The sequence below is a fragment of the Urocitellus parryii genome, chromosome 7 (genome assembly GCF_045843805.1).
Source record: "Urocitellus parryii isolate mUroPar1 chromosome 7, mUroPar1.hap1, whole genome shotgun sequence".
Lineage (NCBI taxonomy): Eukaryota > Metazoa > Chordata > Mammalia > Rodentia > Sciuridae > Urocitellus > Urocitellus parryii.
This window is the reverse complement of record NC_135537.1, coordinates 102025886-102047201: the sequence shown is the minus strand read 5'-3', so window position 1 is coordinate 102047201 and position 21316 is coordinate 102025886. Positions and strand designations below refer to the sequence as shown.

General features: G+C 32.9%; 1 protein-coding gene across 1 annotated transcript; it reads left to right on the top strand.

The window, feature by feature from the left end:
• Positions 1 to 6916: 6916 nt before the first annotated feature.
• On the top strand, positions 6917 to 14390 carry LOC144256084 (uncharacterized). Its single transcript, XM_077801223.1, is given in 3 exon segments — positions 6917 to 7022; positions 10281 to 12596; positions 14386 to 14390. Coding segments are annotated over 3 exon segments (2427 nt in total).
• Positions 14391 to 21316: the final 6926 nt, after the last annotated feature.

The following is a 21316-nucleotide window of genomic DNA, read 5'->3' as shown; positions in this document are numbered from 1 at the left end:
TTTTCAAAGAACCAACTTTTAGTTTTGTTAATTTTTTCAATAGCTTCTTTTGTTTCAATTTCATTGATTTCCGCTCTGATTTTAATTATTTCTTGCCTTCTGCTACATTTGCTGTTGTTTTGCTCTTCCTTTTCTAGGGCTTTGAGATGAAGTGTGAGGTCATTTATTTGTTGGTTTTTTCTTTTTTTGACGAATGACCACCAGGCGATGAATTTTCCTCTTAAAACTGCTTTCATTGTGTCCCATAGATTCCGATATGTTGTGTCTGTGTTTTCATTTATCTCTAAGAATTTTTTGATTTCCTCCTTTATGTCTTCTGTAACCCATTGATCATTCAGTAACATATTGTTCATTTTCCATGTGATGTAGGATTTTTCCTTCCTTCTTTTATCATTGATTTCCAGTTTCATTCCATTATGATCAGATAAAATGCATGGTATTATCTCCACCCCTTTATATTTACTGAGGGTTGCCTATGGCATAATATATGGTCTATTTTTGAGAAGGATCCATGTGCTGCTGAGAAAAAAGTATATCTATTTGATGATGGTTGATATATTCTATATATGTCAGTTAAGTCTAGGTTATTGATTGTTGTATTGAGTTCTATAGTTTCTTTATTCAACTTTTGCTTGGAGGATCTGTCCAATGGTGAGAGAGGTGTGTTGAAGTCACCCATAATTATTGTGTTGTGGTCTATTTGATTCCTGAACTTGAGGAAAATTTGTTTTGTGAATGTTGCAGCATCATTATTTGGTGCATGAATATTGATAATTGTTATGTCTTGTTGGTGAATGGTTCCTTTTAACAGTATATAGTGTCCTTCTTTATCCCTTTTGATTAACTTAGTCTTGAAGTCAATTTTATTCGATATGAGGATGGCCACCCTTGCTTGATTACGAGGACCGTGTGCATGGTACATTTTTTCCCATCCTTTCACCTTCAGCCTGTGTATGTATTTTCCAATCAGATGTGTCTCCTGGAGGCAGCATATTGTTGGATTTGTTTTTTTAATCCATGATACCAGCCTATGTCGCTTTATTGGAGAGTTTAAGCCATTAACATTCAGAGTTACTATTGATATATGGTTTGTACTTCCATCCATGTTTGATTATTTATCCTTTTTTTAAAAAATTTAGTTTGTTTCTCCATGATTATCTTTCCCCTCACCCTCTGTCTTTACCGAGGCTCTTCCCTCTGATGGTTTTGGTTATTGTTTTTCATTTCTTCCTCGTGTAGTGTTTTGCTCAAAATGCTGTGCAATGCTGGTTTTCTGGCTGCAAATTCTTTTAACTTTTGTTTATCATGAAAGATTTTTATTTCATTGTCATACCTGAAGCTTAATTTTGCTGGATACAGAATTCTTGGTTGGCATCCATTGTCTTTCAGTGTTTGAAATACATTGTTCCATGACCTTCTTGCTTTCAGTGTCTGTGATGAAAAATCCGTTGTTAACCTTATTGGTTTACTCCTGAATGTAATCTGTCTCCTTTCTCTTGTAGCTTTTAATATTTTCTCTTGTTCTGTATATTGGATACCTTCATAACAATGTGTCTTGTCGTTGCTCTACTGTGATTCTGTGTGTTCGGTGTCCTGTATGCATCTTCAATTTGTATATCTGTTTCCTTTTTTATTTCTGGAACGTTTTCTGTAATTATTTCATTCAGCACTTACTCATTCCCTTGGTTTGAATCTCTGTACCTTCTTCTATCCCAATGACTTGTAAATTTGTTTTTTTTTATATTATCCCATATATCTTGGATGTTTTTCTCGTGATTTTTTACCAGCCTTTTTGAGTTGGCTAGACTCTTTTCAAGATGATATATTTTGTCTTCATTATCTGACGTTCTGGCTTCTACTTGCTCCACTCTGTTAGTGATACTCTCAATTGAGTTTTTAATTTGGTTTATCGTTTCCTTCATTTCTAGAATTATTGTTTGATTATTTTTTATAATCTCTATCTCCTGATAAAGATGCTTAACTTCTTCTTTTATCTGTTTATGTAATTCATTCTCAATGTGTTCTTTCGCTGCTTGAATTTGCTGTCTCGTATCCTCTTTAAGGTTCCATTCCATGTGTCTAAGGTGTTCCTTGAGTTCTTTATATGACCATTTTTCCGATGACTCTAGGTCCTCCTGAATATTTAGGCTGTCCTGCATTGTTTGTACTCCTTTTCTTCCTTGCTTTTTGAAGCTGCTCATGTTACTTCTTGTTCTGTTTGACTGCTGAGTTACTGTTTACTCCTATAAATTTATTTGATGCTTGGGAGGAAAGGTATTAGAAGGGAAGGGAAGAAGTCACTAAAGAGAATGAGAGTAAGCAGGTAGAATTCAAGGAAGGGGGGATAAGATAATTGAAAAGAAATGAAAAGACAAAAGAAGAAAAAAATAGGAAATAAAAAAAAAGAAAAAAAATTATAAAAAAATAAGAAAAAAAATTAAAATTAAAATTGGAGGAAAATTTTTTTAAAAAAAATTGTAAAAAAAATTTAAAAAACAAGAAAAATGAAAATGAAAGAAAAACTCAAATCAAAATCAAAAAAAAGAGAAAAAAAACTAATAAATGCAGTCTTAGAGTTTGATTAACTTCTCTTCCAGTAGGTGGTGCTGTGCCCACCAGGCCAAGTTTCTCCTATCAATACGTGGGAACCAATCACTGTGCAGCAGCTTCTCCTCCTAGACTGAGCGAGTCTCCAATCCTGAGTGCCTAGGGCCTCCTCTTGTGTTTAGTCACTTCCCCACTTTTCCTCTAGCCAGGCCCCTCTCACGGGTGCCGCTCACCACAATACTGGGTACCCGCCAGGTCTGCTGCTCCCGGGAGCCCTGTTGTCATGAATGACTGGGCACACTCTTCCAGTTTGCCATTCCCTCAGACCCTAAGTTTGTAGAGCTTGGGGCTGAGAATCCTCAGCGAATTTTACTGCCCCTCCAGTAGCCACGCCCCCGGGAGCTGGTGTGCCGCAGGTCCCATGCCACCTCTAATTCCCTCAGTCTGGCTACCGCGCTCACGGGAGAGGTGGGAGGGGCCCTTAAGGTTTCCCCGATGTGTTGAGAGGGAAGGCTAGTGGATTACACACCTGTAGCCGCAGGTTTCAATGAAGTTATCTCCTCTGCCGCAGTCTGATGACGTCAGTTCTCTGCCATGGTGGTATCTCTTGCAAATGGCGACAGTTCGTTTCCCTTTGCCGGGTGACCAATGCAACGGGTGGGTCCTTACTGTCTCTCCCAAGCCCCGTTTCAAACCTGTGGCCACTACCAATGAAGGCTCGGTTGGCATTTACCTCCATAGGATCAGAAGGGCTGACCAGTTGTTTCAGCTGGATGGATTAGTGCTGAGTCACAGCTGTTTGTCTGCGGGAAACAGGCGAACGGGAGCTTGAATTCAGCCGATCTGGGCTCAGTGTGTGTTCTGAGAGGTCCAGATTGATCGCCCCAGATCCACGTCAGCTCAGCATTGCCTAGTGATCCTGAGCAAACAGATTTAGGCTGTTTACGACTCCCTATGCCTGCACAGCTGAAGAGGTCAGAGACTTGATCTCTCCGCTCCCGCCGCCATGTTGGAATCTGATCCTTATTTCTTATCCTCCTCAGTCACTGGAACTACACTTGTCCATCACTAGACCGGGCTCATTTGCTTTTTAAAAGCACCAACATTGATACTGGTAACTCTGTGTTATGTTTATCTTTAATAGCTTCTAATTTTGCTCTTTTGCTTGAGATTTCTTTACTTTTAGTTTTTTAATTATACTTTTTATTGGGATGGATGATTTGATAATAAGTTCTAGACATTTTATGGCTTACTACTTTTTTTGTATGTTTTATTTTCACCTTAGGTATAGATGAATTCCAATTTTTACAGCTGTATGGAGGTCTAAGTGAAACATAATAATCTGTATGGATATTGTTAAAGAAATGGAACCACAATTTTATGCAATTTTTTGACTGCACTGTATATGCCCAGAGGACATAAAATCAGCATACTACATTGACACAGCCACATTAATGTTTATAGCAGCACAATTCACAATAGCTAAGCTATAAACCCAACCATGCAATGATGAATGGGTCCATTCAATGATGACAGGATAAAAAAAAAAAAAAAACTGTGCTTATGTACACAATAAACTATGAATCGGCCATAAAGAAGAATGACTTTATAACATTTGCCAGAAAATGGATGAATCTGGAGATATTATGCTAAGTAAAACAAACCATTTCTTTAAAACCAAAAGTTGAAAGTTATTGCTGATATGTGAAATCTAAAGCTCATAAAGTGGGGAAGGGTAAGAAAAGAAGATCAGTAGATTGTACAATGGTAAACAATAAATAAATAAATAAATAAATAGGACAAGGATAGAAATATAAAAGATATATATCTGTAAGTGAATCCTACCATTGTAGCCACCAACAAGAACAGGATTTTTATTAGGATAAGATATATCCCATGCTTGCATAATACCATAAAAATCAATTTTACTGTCAGGTAGAACTAGAAAGAACCAATAAAATTTTTAAAAAGTTATATTTGTTTCAAGAGCTATAAGTATATTCTATTATAAATATCATACAATATAAACATCGGTCAAAGTTTGTATATATATATTAATAACATACCTAAAAACCATAAAATGTTTGAAATTAAATAAACTATTAAATATTTCCATTAAGTGGTCTGTCTACCTTGTTACATTTCAAAATTTCTTTTATACCATTTATATTAGAAATACTAGAGATCTCACTACACATTCTGAATAGCCAGCTCTATCAGAGAAATATCAAATAAGATCCTACACATTAGTAAATCTCTGATTAGTGGTTGTACAATTAAAATTTGAGGATTACCTTTCTTAATTACCATTATTTTCTCATCTGAAAAATATGTATAATTTAGATCAAGATATAAAAAATTACAAAATATATATTTTTGTGATAATGCCTGAGTTTTATATTGTGTTTCATAAATGTGGAGTATTTATATTTTTTGAACCTAATTCACTTTTTATGCAGAAGTAGATAATAGTATTATTGTGTTCCAAAACACTACCTACATGATAGTCTACTAACTCTAATTTCAACTGTAATTACATTACACACTGTGCAAATATTCCTGTATTCAATGTGTTATTTATTTACATATTCTTATTTTAGGAAATGTTAACATTTATGGATATAGCCATTGATTTTACTGAAGAGGAGTGGGAATGCCTTCAGCCTGCTCAGAAAAATTTATATAGAGATGTGATGCTAGAGAACTATAGAAACTTTGCCTTCCTGGGTAAGTTTCATTTCCCTTTTAAATTATTAATTACTAATTATTATTTAATTTACTTCTGTTGCAGATTATCTTCTATAAAAATGAGTTTCAGATTTGTGTTTCAAAGAAAAAGGGCATTTTTAGTACAGATATTTCTCTCTCTCTCTCTCTCTCTATATATATATAATTTTTCTCTTTAACCTGACTCTTTCTTTGTGTGTTATACATTTTTCACTTTAGATAAGTAGTACCTAGTATAATTTAGTGATATAAACTTATGTAGACTACACATAGCCGGGGACACAGTTGACTCATTCAAATGTCAAGGAGAAAACCAAACTGAAAAATGTTGAAATAGTAGTTATCAAGCAGAAAAAAATTTCAGAAGCTTAGGTTCATTTATTTTGATTGCAATCATTTAACACGTACTGTCCTATATTTATCAAATTTTCAAATCTATTGTTGTTCTCTGTTTTCTTCTTTAGAGATGTCCCAGTTTATTCAGATTAACCATCAAAATTTACCTTTTGTTGTTAGGGCCAGCATGATCTGTTTCAAATCTTCTTGTGAGAAAACCTTTTAAAAAGCAAACAGAAGAGAGAGACATACACACAGTGAAAAGGAAAAAAGAAAAAAAAACTGGCCACCCCTCTTAACAGCTGCACATATAATACCCCGAAATTACATAGCTTCTGATACCATGACTACATTCTAACCTAGTGTTTCTTTAACCCCAAGTGCTAGCTAACCAAGATTAGGTACAGTTAATACAAATATAGAGCCCCTTCTCCCTAATGAAATTACCACAGAAACTAGATAGTACACCTGTAGAGTTGTCTTAATAGCTTCAGGGAGAAACTGCTGGGCATTACAATTGTGGGACTCAGGGTGCCAGTTACAATCACCCCCAAACTTTCCTGTCTATTCCAAGGCCAGAATACCTACTACCTCCCCTCTTTTTTTAAGGTCTTTTGAATAAATAATATTACTTATCTCCTTAATGCTGGTGGGGGCAAAAAATAGGCAGGCATAGACAAGAGCAATTTCCAACATCAGTAAACATCCACCTATGAATATTTTTCACCCAGATAAAATTGAGTAAACATGAAGTTTACCAATCCAACAATTCCAAAATCCATCATCTTGTTGAACTTTATTAATGATATCTTTGAGGTAATTTATGTCTTTTGAAATAAAATTACTATTATAACTTACATTGAAGAAACACATGGTATTAAACTTCTGATATACTTTATGATGTAAAAATAACAGACAATGAATTTCAGCATGATTGTCAAGTATAGCTTGACAATGTTGTTTTTGTTCTTCATTAAGCATATTTACATCCATGGAGGCATGATTAGTACTGTTTATGATAGCATAGGTGAGTTTCATTGTAGTTTTATAAGCTGGTAGCGCTAGTCCAGGTAAACCCACCAAGGAGAATGTCAAAGCCTTAAATTCTGCCTTAGAGAGAAGCTTCACTGAATGATCAGAGGTTTTATCAAAAGGAATAGATCTTTTATGAATAAATTGCACAGGATGGTGACCTATTAAATACTATGTGGATGGTAAGGACACATTCTGCTAAGACAACACTGAATATCATGAGATATTTTTGCAGGTATATCACAATTTTATGCAAGTGAGTCAACATATCGTAATGGGTTCTAGAAGTCCAGGATCTGACAGTACTGAATTTCCCAGAGGTGGTGTACAAAAACAGAGCAAAATTGTTATTAAGACCAAAGCATTTACAGAGTTTTTGTGTGAGTTTAGCAATCAAAGCAGTAACACAGTTATCTAGATTATATTCTAACCCCATTTTATCCAACACCTGTTGAGCTGAGGCTGTTAATGGTTTTTATCTCCCCAAGTAACCAAAATTCAAGTATCTTGGGGTCCTCTTTTATTGTTTCTCTTCTTTTGAGGAGAATAATTATTTTCTTGTTTGGATGAACTCTTATCTTCCAGGGTTAAATGAAACTTAGAAATCAGCATGTAAAGTCCCTGATGAACATTTATAACTGCTATTTTTCAAGCATGCAGCTAGAGTCTAAACAAGACATGTTGGCATAAGTGTAGCAGTCTATGCTTTTCCCCACATGATCAAAGGCAAAGGGTCTTGTCATGCTGGTCAGGTGGAACCTCATATATTACATAATTTTATTGGTAATGTCGGTTTGAGAATAAAATTTCTATTCAATGCAGATGACCAATTTTGAGTATTAACTTTATGTTGTATATTGAGCACCTTAACTGTAAATAAAACAATATTCAATGCATACTGATATAAGAGAGGGTAGATCTTTGTATGTTTCTGTATTAAAAGGCAAGTATTAGGATACAATTTGCTCACTCAACAAAAGCTTGTCCAAAAGAATTATGAGAAATTTCATGATTTAATACTATATCTCATTGATTAAAAATTGTGCAAAATGATAAAATGTAAAGGCAGGAGCATTATCCATCTTTAATCAAATAGGGCCTCTAGGAGTAGATCATGCTTGGTTTCTTTCCATGCTGTCTGCTGGAACTGACTTGACATTTTTTTTAGATTCAATTCTGTTAGTAAATTTTTTTCTTTTGTTTTGTGTTTTGCAATAATGCACTAGTAATCATAAATATTTTGAAGTGAATAAATCATTATACTTCTACTTTATAATTTTTTTACATTTTTAATTTTTTTTTCTTTTAATTAGTGATTTAATTTCTGGATCTTTTTTTATTGTGGCATGCTTTTCACACTTCATATACATATATACATGAAGAGAGAGAGAGAGAGAGAGAGAGAGAGAGAGAGAGAGAGAGAGAGAGAGAGACTTTGCCTATAATATCAACCCTACACAAAACACACTGTGTGTGTGTGTGTGTGTGTGTGTGTGTGTATTTCCCACTTCCCTTTATATATCATATAAATTTTTAATTTTTACAGTATTTTACAAGTTGCTTGTCTTAAACTTGGTACTGGTTGATAAGCCTCTTCCATATTTGTAAAATTTCAAATTTGCACACTAGAAATACCCCTCTCAGTTTTTCTTAAAGAATTGTTCACATAAACATTGTGCTCATTGATGTTAATATTTTTCAATTTCACTCTCTAAACATTTTTTAAATAGTTATTTAGTGTTCTTTGAGTAATTCATAACTGTCAGTATCCTAATGTTAAATTCTTCATGTTTTATTTTTCTTTTTTGTCACTTGGATTTAGTCCATGTTTCTCTTTGTTTATATTTGCTGTACTATTTTTTATTTGTTCAATAAAGGAGCCATCAGTAGATTATATAGTCCATTTTCGGGAAAAAAAGTAAAAAATTTTAAATAAAAAGAAATAGGCAAGAACAGTGCTGCATCCTTGTAATATTTGCTAATTGGGAGGCCATGTGAAAGTACTTTATGTTTGAGAGAAGTCACAGAAATTTAGAAACAGCATGGCTCAAACAATTTAAGAAAGACTTGTGTTGTATTCTGTGATATAGAATTTTTGGGGTAATCTCAAGCATTACACATGAAACATTAAAAGTTGGATGACCTAAAGATCCAGAATTGCCAGTACTAAATATGTATCCATGAACAATTAAATCAGAAAATTGAAGAGATACCTCGGCTTTTGTGTTTAGTGCCAATATTTTTCTCAGTATTAAAGCTAGAGACTCAATTTGTGTGCCCATCAATGTCAAATGTTTAAAAATATGTACCTATATACTATTATTATTTAGTTATATAATATTTTGTCTCTTAAAGTGTTATAAGAAATATATGCAGAACTTTGAATTAAGTGAAAGGCGGCAGGCAGATATTAAGTTGTAGGAGCTTTTGATTCAAAATGTGGAAGTCAGAAATTTAGTGAGCAAAATTTTGCTCAGCAGGTACTGTGTTTTATGTAGGGTTGATACTATAGGGTTGATATATAAAATATATTTTATTTTATTGAGCATAATAGGGTCAGAGTTTTATTTTACCACATAGTGAGTGTATTATGTTCTTCATAAATACTAGTAGAAGGAATACAATACCTTGTAAGAAAAAATTGATAATTTAAATGAAATAATAATTTTCTTAATTCATTCTATTTAGTCATTTTACCTTGTATATATAGTATAAAGTACCATGATATATTTATAAATAAACAAAGTTGTATTTGTCAATAAAGGAAATTCTCATATCACACAAATGTAATAATATAAAAATCAATTTATTATACTTGATTGTCATGTGTTGAGTTCATCCAAATATTATGGCCATAATCTATACAAGAATTTTATAGTCTTTTAAAATGTTTTTATGAAAAATTTTATAGATATATATGTGTATATTTCTTAGTAAATTTTTTGTTCATATTTCTTTTTAACAGTCCATTGTCTCTTTTCCTTGTTGAATATTTATGGTATTATCATTCAAAATCTGCTAGATATTTTCATGTTTCAATGTCATGGAAGACAAAAACCATATTTTGGACACTCTTTAAAAAAAACAGAAATGTTTGTATATGTTTTACATTTCTCTTATTCTACTGACAGTGAAGATAGATGGTAGATATTTCCCAAATACACACTACTATCTTTTGAAGGACAAAGGCTATTAATGATACTTTTCTACACTTAATTATATTACTCTTCTTAATGATGTTCTCCTCTTGGATACTGTGGTCTCTACAAAAATTTGGATAATATTCTCAAGGTAATTTTTTCTGTACATTTTTATTGAACTAATATTTTTTTGGATTTATGGTGACTTTGGATTTACTAATCTGCTACACTCCTGATGTACTTATTTTACCTTAATTTCATGTTATGTATTAAAAATATATTTATCCCAGTCTAATAGGTATTTTTTTTAATTATTGTTTTTTTCAGTCATGACTCTTAATCATACCCAAGAATATTCACCAGAAAAGGGCCTAAAAAATAGATTTCATGAAGTGATAATTTCAAAATATAAAAGTTGTGATCTTAATTATTTAACACAAAAGAAAATATGGAAAACTATAAGTGAGAGTGAACACAAGAAATCATATACAAAATCAGGCATTGTTCACCACCAGAGTAGTTATACTGGAGAGAAGCCCTACAAATGTACAGAATGTGGCAAAGCTTTTGGTCACAAATCACATCTTATTTGCCACAGCAGAACACACACTGGAGAGAAGCCCTGCAAATGTAAAGAATGTGGCAAAGCTTTTGGTGAAAAATCAAGCCTTATTCGCCACAACAGAACTCACACTGGAGAGAAGCCTTACACATGCAAAGATTGTGGCAAAGCTTTTGGTCAAAAATCAGACCTTATTTACCACAGCAGAACTCACACTGGAGAGAAGCCCTACAAATGTACAGAATGTGGCAAAGCTTTTTGTCAAAAATCACGTCTTATTTGGCACAACAGAACTCACACAGGAGAGAAGCCCTACAAATGTACAGAATGTGGCAAAGCTTTTGGTCGAAAATCACATCTTATTTGCCACAGCAGAACTCACACTGAAGAGAAGCCCTACAAATGTACAGCATGTAGCAAAGCTTTTGATGACAAATCAAGCCTTATTCACCACAACAGAACTCACACTGGGGAGAAGCCTTACACATGCAAAGATTGTGGCAAAGCTTTTGGTGACAAATCAAGCTTTATTCGCCACAGAAGAATTCACACTGGAGAGAAGCCCTACAAATGTAAAGATTGTGGCAAAGCTTTTTGTCAAAAATCAAACCTTATTTACCACAGTAGAACTCACACTGGAGAGAAGCCCTACAAATGTAAAGAATGTGCCAAAGCTTTTGGTCAAAAATCAGACCTTATTCGCCACAACAGAACTCACACTGGAGAGAAGCCCTACACATGCAAAAATTGTGGCAAAGCTTTTGGTCGAAAATCACATCTTATTTGCCACAGCGGAACTCACACTGGAGAGAAGCCCTACAAATGTACAGAATGTGGCAAAGCTTTTGGTGAAAAATCAAGCCTTATTCGCCACAACAGAACTCACACTGGAGAGAAGCCTTACACATGCAAAGATTGTGGCAAAGCTTTTGGTCAAAAATCAGACCTTATTTACCACAGCAGAACTCACACTGGAGAGAAGCCCTACAAATGTACAGAATGTGGCAAAGCTTTTTGTAAAAAATCACATCTTATTTGGCACAACAGAACTCACACAGGAGAGAAGCCCTACAAATGTACAGAATGTGGCAAAGCTTTTGGTCGAAAATCACATCTTATTTGCCACAGCAGAACTCACACTGAAGAGAAGCCCTACAAATGTACAGCATGTAGCAAAGCTTTTGGTGACAAATCAAGCCTTATTCACCACAACAGAACTCACACTGGAGAGAAGCCTTACACATGCAAAGATTGTGGCAAAGCTTTTGGTGACAAATCAAGCCTTATTCGCCACAGCAGAACTCACACTGGAGAGAAGCCCTACAAATGTAAAGATTGTGGCAAAGCTTTTTGTCAAAAATCAAACCTTATTTACCACAGTAGAACTCACACTGGAGAGAAGCCCTACAAATGTAAAGAATGTGCCAAAGCTTTTGGTCAAAAATCAGGCCTCATTCGCCACAACAGAACTCACACTGGAGAGAAGCCCTACACATGCAAAAATTGTGGCAAAGCTTTTGGTCGAAAATCAAACCTTATTTGCCACAGCGGAACTCACACTGGAGAGAAGCCCTACAAATGTACAGAATGTGGCAAAGCTTTTGGTCACAAATCACGTCTTATTTGCCACAGCAGAACACACACTGGAGAAAAGCCCTACAAATGTAAAGAATGTGACAAAGCTTTTGGTGAAAAATCAAACCTTATTCGCCACAGAAAAACTCACACTGGAGAGAAGCCCTACAAATGTAAAGAATGTGCCAAAGCTTTTGGTCAAAAATCAGACCTTATTCGCCACAACAGAACTCACACTGGAGAGAAACCCTACAAATCTAAAGTTTGTGGCAAAGCCTTTGGTCGAAAATCATACCTTATTTGCCACAGAAGAACTCACACTGGAGAGAAGCCCTACAAATGTAAAGAATGTGCCAAAGCTTTTGGTCAAAAATCAGACCTTATTCGCCACAGCGGAACTCACACTGGAGAGAAGCCCTACAAATGTACAGAATGTGGCAAAGCTTTTGGTGAAAAATCATACCTTATTTGCCACAGAAGAACTCACACTGGAGAGAAGCCCTACAAACGTACATAATGTGGCAAAGCTTTTGGTCAAAAATCACATCTCATTTGCCACAGCGGAACACACACTGGAGAGAAGTCCTACACATGCAAAGATTGTGGCAAAGCTTTTGGTCGAAAATCAGACCTTATTTGCCACAGGAGAACTCACACTGGAGAGACTCCCTACAAATGTACAGAATGTGGCAAAGTTTTTGGTCACAAATCACATCTTTTTTTGTCACAGCAGAACACACACTGGAGAGAAGCCCTACAAATGTAAAGAATGTGACAAAGCTTTTGGTGAAAAATCAAGCCTTATTAGCTACAGAAGAACTCACACTGGAGAGAAGCCCTACAAATGTAAAAAATGTGGCAAAGCTTTTGGTCAAAAAATAGACCTTATTCACCACAGCAGAACTCACTGGAGAGAAGCCCTACAAATGTAACGAATGTGGCAAAGCTTTTACTCAAAAAACAGGCTTTATTTGCCACAGAGGAACTCACACTAGAGAGAAGCCTTACAAATATAAAGAATGTGGCAACTCCTTCAGTCAAAATAATACCTTATTTGCCACAACAGAACACACAGTGGAGAGAAGCCTCACAAACGCAAAGTGTGTGACAAAGTTTTTACTCAAATATTTCATCTTATTTGCCACAGGGGCATTTACACTGGAGAGAAGCATTACAAATATAAGGAATGTGGCAAAGCTTTTAGCAATAAAAGAGGCCTTATTCACCACAACAGAACACACACTGGGTAAAAGCCCTACAAATGTGAATAATGTGGAAAAGCTTTTAATAAAAAATAAAACTTTACTCACCACAGCACAAGACATCCTGGTGAATGTGAAATGTGAATAAAGTGATAATACTTTTAAAGAAAGACTAAACCTTGGGGCTGGGGTTGTGGTTCAGTGGTAGAGTGCTATCCCCACATGTATGAAATTCTGGGTTCGATTCTCAGCACCACATAAAAATAAATAAGTGAAATAAAGGTATTGTGTCCAACTATAACTAAAAAATAAACATTAAAAAAAGAAAGACTAAACCTTATTAACACCTGAATTCATACAGAAAAGAACCCCTACGAATTCTAATAATGCAGCAAAGCTTTTAATAAGAAATCAATTCTTTTCACCACTAGGCTACTTATTCTGGACAAAAGACATCTAAATGTGCCGATAGTAGAAACATTTTAAATTATATATCATATATTACTAGACATCAGAGAAAACACACTGTAGAGAAGCTCTACAGATGGGACCATTGTACGATTACTCTAAGAAAGGGACAACATTTAATCCTCACCACAATAACCATAGTGTAGAGAAAATTTTGAAATGTGAAAATTGACAATGTGACAATGCCTCTAAAATTTATTCACCAATACTCAGCACCTGTGGATACATACTGGTTAGAGAAAATACAAATGGAAAAAAAATTAGCTACATGTTTCTTAAACACTGCTTATTTTTGGAGAATTCATTGTGCCCAGAAACTCTAAAAAGTTAAATAATATTTCCAAAATGTATTTAAATTTTAAATTCATTGAACATCTGAAAACTCATACTAGTAGTGAACATTGAACAGATTTTGTCCAAAATGTATGCCTTATATAACAATGAAACATTTATAATAAATGTAAGATTATAGTAAAGTTATTATCTATATATTACACTTGATGTATATAAGGATCAGTAAAATACAGAACTCATTTAACTTTAGAAAACAAGTAGTTGTCTTTAACATTTGCTTAAATTTATTAAGCATTATAAAGTTATTTTGTAGAAATATCAGTCATAAATATCATACATGCATAGTGAAGAAACTGCATCTTTCAAAGAATATCATTGTTTTTCTAAATCAAAAAATACTATTTTCATTTTGAATACTGAGAAAAGAATTATATGAAATCTATTTTTGATGTTTAACATTGAAGTGTAATATTTTAAACTTTAATTTTTTTTTGTATTTCAGTTTAAGTTTAGGTATTTTTTATACACTGAACCATATTCCTAAGCCCACTCTCCACTTTTTCAAGTTTTGAGACTGTCTTGCTAAGTTGCTTGAAACCACACTAAGAAGCTGAGACTGAACTTAAACTTCTGAAATTTCTCAGCTTCCCAATTTGCTTGGATTACAAGCATGGACCATCATGCCAGGTTTACAGTGCATTTTTTTCCTATATTTACCTTATGTATGCAATATGTCTTTATAACTGAATATTTGTTTATATGTTAACCCTCATGTATTGCATCCTGTTGTTAAATGACAGACATCATAGTGTTCCACTTGACTAAATGTTCTATGTAACAGTAAAACATACTGTTGAGTGAATAATATTCTAGCATCTATTAATACTTTTACACATTTTAATCAAACTTAATGTGAAATACAATTTGCATAAGTCAGATCTTTATTTTTTTTCTGTTTGTATTTATGGTGAAATTAAGATATATAAGAAGGATATAGATATAGGAAAATAAGCCCCAGATTTTCATATCTTGATTTATAAATGTTAAAATTTTTACTTTTTAACATTTTAACATTTTCTAGTGATTTTAATAGACTAAATTTTCACAAACTTAAAGGTAGCTCTTACAGGAGATAAGAGCTTTATTTTTTTTGGGTGCACAATAATATAGAAATGAAAAATTGTAAAGACTGAAGTAAGAGGTAGTGGATGAAGTGTGGTTTTCAAATACTAGGGGAAAAATGGACATATAATCAGTTAAAGGTAATTGACGAAAGATAAGTTGCCCACTTTGAGCTACAACAGCATTTGAAAGAAAAAAGTGTCACAAAATAAGAAAAGATTATTCACTTCCATTTGTATGCTTTGTAATATTTTCCAAAAGTTTTCTGCATATTTTATTGCAGTCAAATTGGGAAATAATCCAGAGTGTTAAAAAAGAGAAGTATTGCTCCTCTGGTTTTAAAAGCAAGAAAAGAAATAGAGAGAGATTTATTTAGCTAGAAAAATTTGCTATTTAGAGTTTTAAAAAAAAGAACTAAGATTACCAGAGTCTAAGTATAATGTATTTCAGCCATCCCTGGCTGCACAGGGCATTTTTGCTTAACAAAGAATTTGTTCATGTATGTATGCTTAAAGAACATTGCTGTTTTTAGTCACTCTTTTTCATGAATAACAATGATGTACCTTTCAACAGTTTGCAGCCAAAAAATACACAATTTCAGAAATTCTGTTTCATGCTCCATATATTCTGCCACAATGTTCACCAGGACAAGATAATATAAAACTTGGCAGTCCCATCAAGAATTCACTTCTATTAATTTTAAGGCCAAACATATAGTACATAGAAAAGTATGATACATGGAACACCATAATTTTACTTAGTAAAAATGATTTTTTTTCATGAAAAATATATCCCAACTCCTTTGTCTTGGGATTACATTAGAAAAATATGAGGTAATTATACTGTGTATTATGACCTTAGGCTATGAGCCTTAAAATTACCTTAAAATAAAAAAGAATGTTAATGTTTACTTTTAAATATAGTTTTTATATTTCAAATATTCAAATTCCACAGCAATCAATATATAGAAACATGAGAAAAACAAATGCAGTTTGATGTCTCATCATGACATTTCAATACCTGCTGTAGATTGCCTGTGGCTTCCACTTTTAATTTGAACAAATAATAATATTTCCATACAATTTGGGTGAAGTGGAGGACAAAATCTCCTGCATTGCTTTCCTGGGAAAGCCATCATACTTGAAACATCTGAACCCCAAATCAAAATATGTTTACTCTACATTCTAATTATATCAGTTCTTAACCCATCTAGCATAAAACAAATCCACTTTCTTCTTTTTGAATATCTTCAGCTCAAAGATCTGGAACATGGGAGCTAAAAGAAGTATGACATAAATAATGAGGTCTTTTTTTGCATAAGGCAAATTGCACTTTTTGTATTTGATTTTTCTGCCTGTGAAGATCTACATTTCTCTTCCTACAATGGAATTATGATTGATGGTGGCTTGTGTGAGTACAGGAGGCTTAAAATTCAGCTACGTGTTTGAGTCCTTTCACTGGTAAAGAAATTCTATAATATTTACTCTAATAGAAGTCTCAAAATGGTACTAGAAAAACCTATTTTTTAAATCTGCCTCTTTATTCATGGTTTTCTAATGGTTTTGATGTAGACAATTCAGACCATTTCTGATTAATGGGTGTTATCAAGATGTAAATTCCCTCTATAATCATTAGCAATGAGACAATTCTTCCCATTAAAAATAAAAACATTCTCATAGAGTCTTTGCTATATTCTAAGGAACCACTCTTGCTTTTGCTTTACTAAACAAAATAAATTCCACATATTTGAGTCCCAAAGTAAATGGCAATACATTAACCTAAGCACCATGAGGATTACAAGAAATACAAGATATCTCCTTTGAAATATAAAAACAAATAAGAATCAGAAATGCTAAGCCATTACCATCTAAACTATACCAGAGCTTTTAAAAATGTAATCTTAGATGTTCTATTCACTCTCATAGTAAGATGCCTTAGACTCAAAGATGTTTAATCACTCACTAAAGGTCACTCAGTGAATGCATAACAGTTCTTATTCTAAAGCTTTTACAGAATTTTTTGATAAAACATTGCAAAGTCTCAACTCTCTTCTTTAGAAATAAGACACAGAGGTTGTTTTAGTCTAATTTATAATGTTATAGAAAAATACCAGAAACAGGCCAATGTATAAAAAGAGATATAAATGCATAAAAATATTTTTTGAGAGGCTGCAGTTGTGGCTCAGTGGTAGTGTGCTCACCTGTCACATGCAAGAAGCTGGGTTCAATTCTCAGCACCACATAAAAATGAATAAATAAATAAAATAAAGATATTGTGTTCATCTACAACTTATAAATACATAAAAATATTTTGTGAGTACATAGTTCTGAAGATTTACGTGCACTGTACTAGAATCTTCTCAGCTCCTGTGACAGTTCCTTCACCTGCATTACACATGAGGTGGCATTATGGTGAGGGCTCATTTGAGAGGTAGAGAGAACATAATAAGACAGGAAGTCAGAGAAATTCAGAAAAAAGACTTGCTCTTTTGTAACAACCGGCTTTAATAAGAACTATGTTTTGCCCTATGAAAGTTACATTAACCCTCTCCAAGAACATCTTTCCCAAATGATCTAGCCACAATTTAGTAGATCTCATTTCTTAAACATTCCACTATTTCCCAACTCTCTCCCTTTGAAACTAAGTTCCAAACACATGAGCATTTGGGGGACATACTCAAATCATAATGAAAGTAATATGAGAGAGACAATGGAAAAAATGAGACATAGAATGTCATTACTTTGTAGTTATAAAGATTCTAGATACTACAATAAAATGCTTTAGAGTATAGAAATTATTTTATGTTGATATTTTATTTTAAAGACAATAGGAAATTTAATTAAATTACTTTTTGAAGAATAAATGAATTTGAATGTGACAAGACTATGGATATTAAAATAAGGGAAAAGTCTGTGCAAAAACTCAATGAATGTTTAGTAAACAATGCCTAGGTATAAAAAGAGAATGCTGGGCTTTCTGATTATGCTATATCAAGCCAAAAGTTTACTGGCTAAAATCTGGTGGCCTTCAAAACCAGAGCAAATATTCCTATAAAAGATGCAGTGGACATCAGTCTCAAGAGCTTCCTACTTAAAATATCTGCTTCCAAGACTACATGAATTATGGTAATTCTCAGGAGTATTATTTTTCTATCAATTTAAAGTTTTAGCTTTCTATATAGTTACCACACCATCTCATGGCCAAATCAATATTTTCTTGAACTTCTTCATATATTAATCTATACACTATCTCAGATATGTCTGTTTCTATATTGTCAGGGATCCCTCCTAGTGAATTCTGAGATGTGTGAGAGGTTGAACAAGCATAGAAATTTGCTTATAAAAAATAAGCCATGTTGTAGGTGGGAAGTAAAAGTAGAAAAGAAGCAAAAGTCGTCATCTAAAGTTGTATGTGCTGATACTACACAAGGTTATTCCAGTGATGTCTGGTTTGGGGTAGTGAAGCAACTTTTCTTATACATTATGACACAAAGTTCATCAAATATGGTTGTTACAGACTTTTTGAGAACACCTAATTTTTTCTTAGTAATTTCTACATTGAAAAACTACTGTTACTTTAAACACACTATCCATTGCAAGAAATCTGAAATGGTACTTTAATATTTCAAAACAGAAAATTGATGGCATTATTCACCGAATGCTAATATTTTCCAATAACACCTCACACCACAATATATGTACCTTATATAGTTTAACACCTATAGGGGTTCTTAACACAATGGATAGATAATTAAAATAAAGAGTGAAATAAGACTCAGAAACAACTAATTATAGTAAAAATTATTATTACCATACTTCAAATACTAGTGCACCCTTTTGCTTTTTTTTCCCAGAAGTTATTTTTTTAACATTTGGTATGATATTTCACGTTATTTAAATAACATAATGAGTAGTATTTTTTTCATATGTACTCTCTGATGCATCTCAAATATATTTGCATACCCCAAGACCGTAGCAGATTTCTATACACGTTATTCACTAGAGAAACTATAGTTACTTCTGAAATCTATATTGCTTTTTTCAAATGAGGCCCTGCAGTTTTTAAAAAAATATCTGAGATAATAATAATGAACTTATTTCTAATTAGCATATAGTAAGTAGCTGATAAATATTTGTGAAAAGGATGAAGAAACAATAAGAGCATTTATACAATCTGTAAAATGTGGTATGTGGTATTTCATGATTTTAACTACAACTTATCGAACATAACAACAATCTTACTATGCGAGTAAGATGTGGGTATGATGAACCAATATAGGGATGTTGCTTCCAAGGTGATATTTTATTGCAGCCATGGATGTTTCATTTATTAATTAATTTATTTTCCCTCTATTGCTTCATTTGCTAACCATAGAGGTCCCTATTGAGTTTACTGAAGCCTAGTGCATTATATATTATGGCATTTATTTGTTTTTTAGGTGATTGTTTAGTTGGTTTTCTTAGGTAAAAGAAGAGGGGTAGAGGGGATGGGAGGTGAGAAGTTCCCTACTTATTGCTGAGATAAATCTCAGGTAGTTTTCTTAGGTTTCTTTGTACAAAGATGAGAATGGTTTTCAAATGTTGGGGCTGAATCTGAAAATACTTTAAAAATTATAAATTATGACATAATCATGAAAGCATCATTAGTTATTATTATGTAATTTATTGGAATATAATGTTGACAAGTAGTCTTGTATATACAAAGAGGTACTGTGTCAATATTAACAGAAAAGAAAAGACAAAGAAATAATGTGGTGGCATTTCTTTATTATAAATATTATAGATATTTTAATGTAGTCATCTCTGGAAACCTACAGAATTTCTCTACTTGAGGTTTAACTTTGTACATCTGAAAGTAAATAAGAAGAGCTAAAAATCTGAATTTTGCAAGTCCACTAATGTGATCTAACACCATGTTAAGGATTTCATCTCCATATTGACATGTATTTAACTCTGATTACTTTAACTTAAAAGTCAAAAGTATCAGCAATTTACATTTTGTAAAAAAGAACAACACTGTCCTTGTAACTATTCCTGCTGATCCTGCAAGATCACGTACCAGAGAGGCCTCCCAGGCATTTGTCAGTGGTTGCTTAGTTGAGCCAAATTGAGAGCTCTGCTCCATTAGTGAAGCAGCAGCTTTGTAATTTTCTAAATCATTAATGAAAACACTAACTCACAGTTCTCCTAGCTAAAATTTTTGTTGGAATTGATTTTATTAGCATACAGTTCTTTAAAACTTCATCTAAAAATATTAGATTCAATTGCCAAAACTCTAAATTTCATTCAAGGAACTACATTCATTATGTTTAAGTAAACATAAATTCATGCCAGGACAACATAGAAAGAAGATAACACATACATTTTTGATAATTTTGGCCATAGATTATTTGTATTTATTTCAGACAGACCCTGATTCCAAATTGTATGGTAAGTTTACACTTTGAACATTGTCATTGTTTTGTTTGTGATTTGTGGGATTAAAGAAAAAAAAAACACCTGGTATAGTTTTTTTTTTGTTTTTTTTTTTTTGTTTTTTTTTTTTGCGGGGAGGGTATAGTTTGACTTTTTAAAAAATGTTGGATTTTTTTTCTGATACATAAGTAAATAAAAGGATGAATTACCTTAGAACTTGATAACTATTTTCCAGGGGAATATGAGTTTTCTAAGATTCATTTTATGATCTGTATATGAATATTTTGAGCATCCTTCTGAGATTATTTATTTGTAAGATTTAAGAAAATTTAACTTTTTAACCCAGGTTATCCCAGATGATAGCCAGTGTAAGATTTAATTTAGATATTTTATTTTCAGAATGTGTTACAGCAAGAAATAATAGCAACAACAAAAAAACCAAACAAACTCAAAATTATATGGTAATTTGCTAATTTATTTTTTTATTACAAATAAATTGCAAATGAAACTGTATAATTTCTCAAAAATTATTTTTGAACGATGCATTTATTTATTTTTCCAACAAGTAAAATATATGCCAAATATACATACACGCACACATATATATATACAGATATACATACACACACATATATATACAGATATATATATATATATATATATATATATATATACACACATATATATGTACATCTAAGTCTTTTCCTTGAATATATGTATATATTTGGGAAGTAAAACATATTTTTGTTTAAACATAAAGCATGTCTCAATTCCAGATTTTTCTTTCATTAGTATGTGGTTCTTAAGATATTGATGTTGCCATTAAAACATTATAACATTTCTATGACCTAATTTGTATGCCTTCTATTAATATTTTATAGTCACATCTAAGTAGAA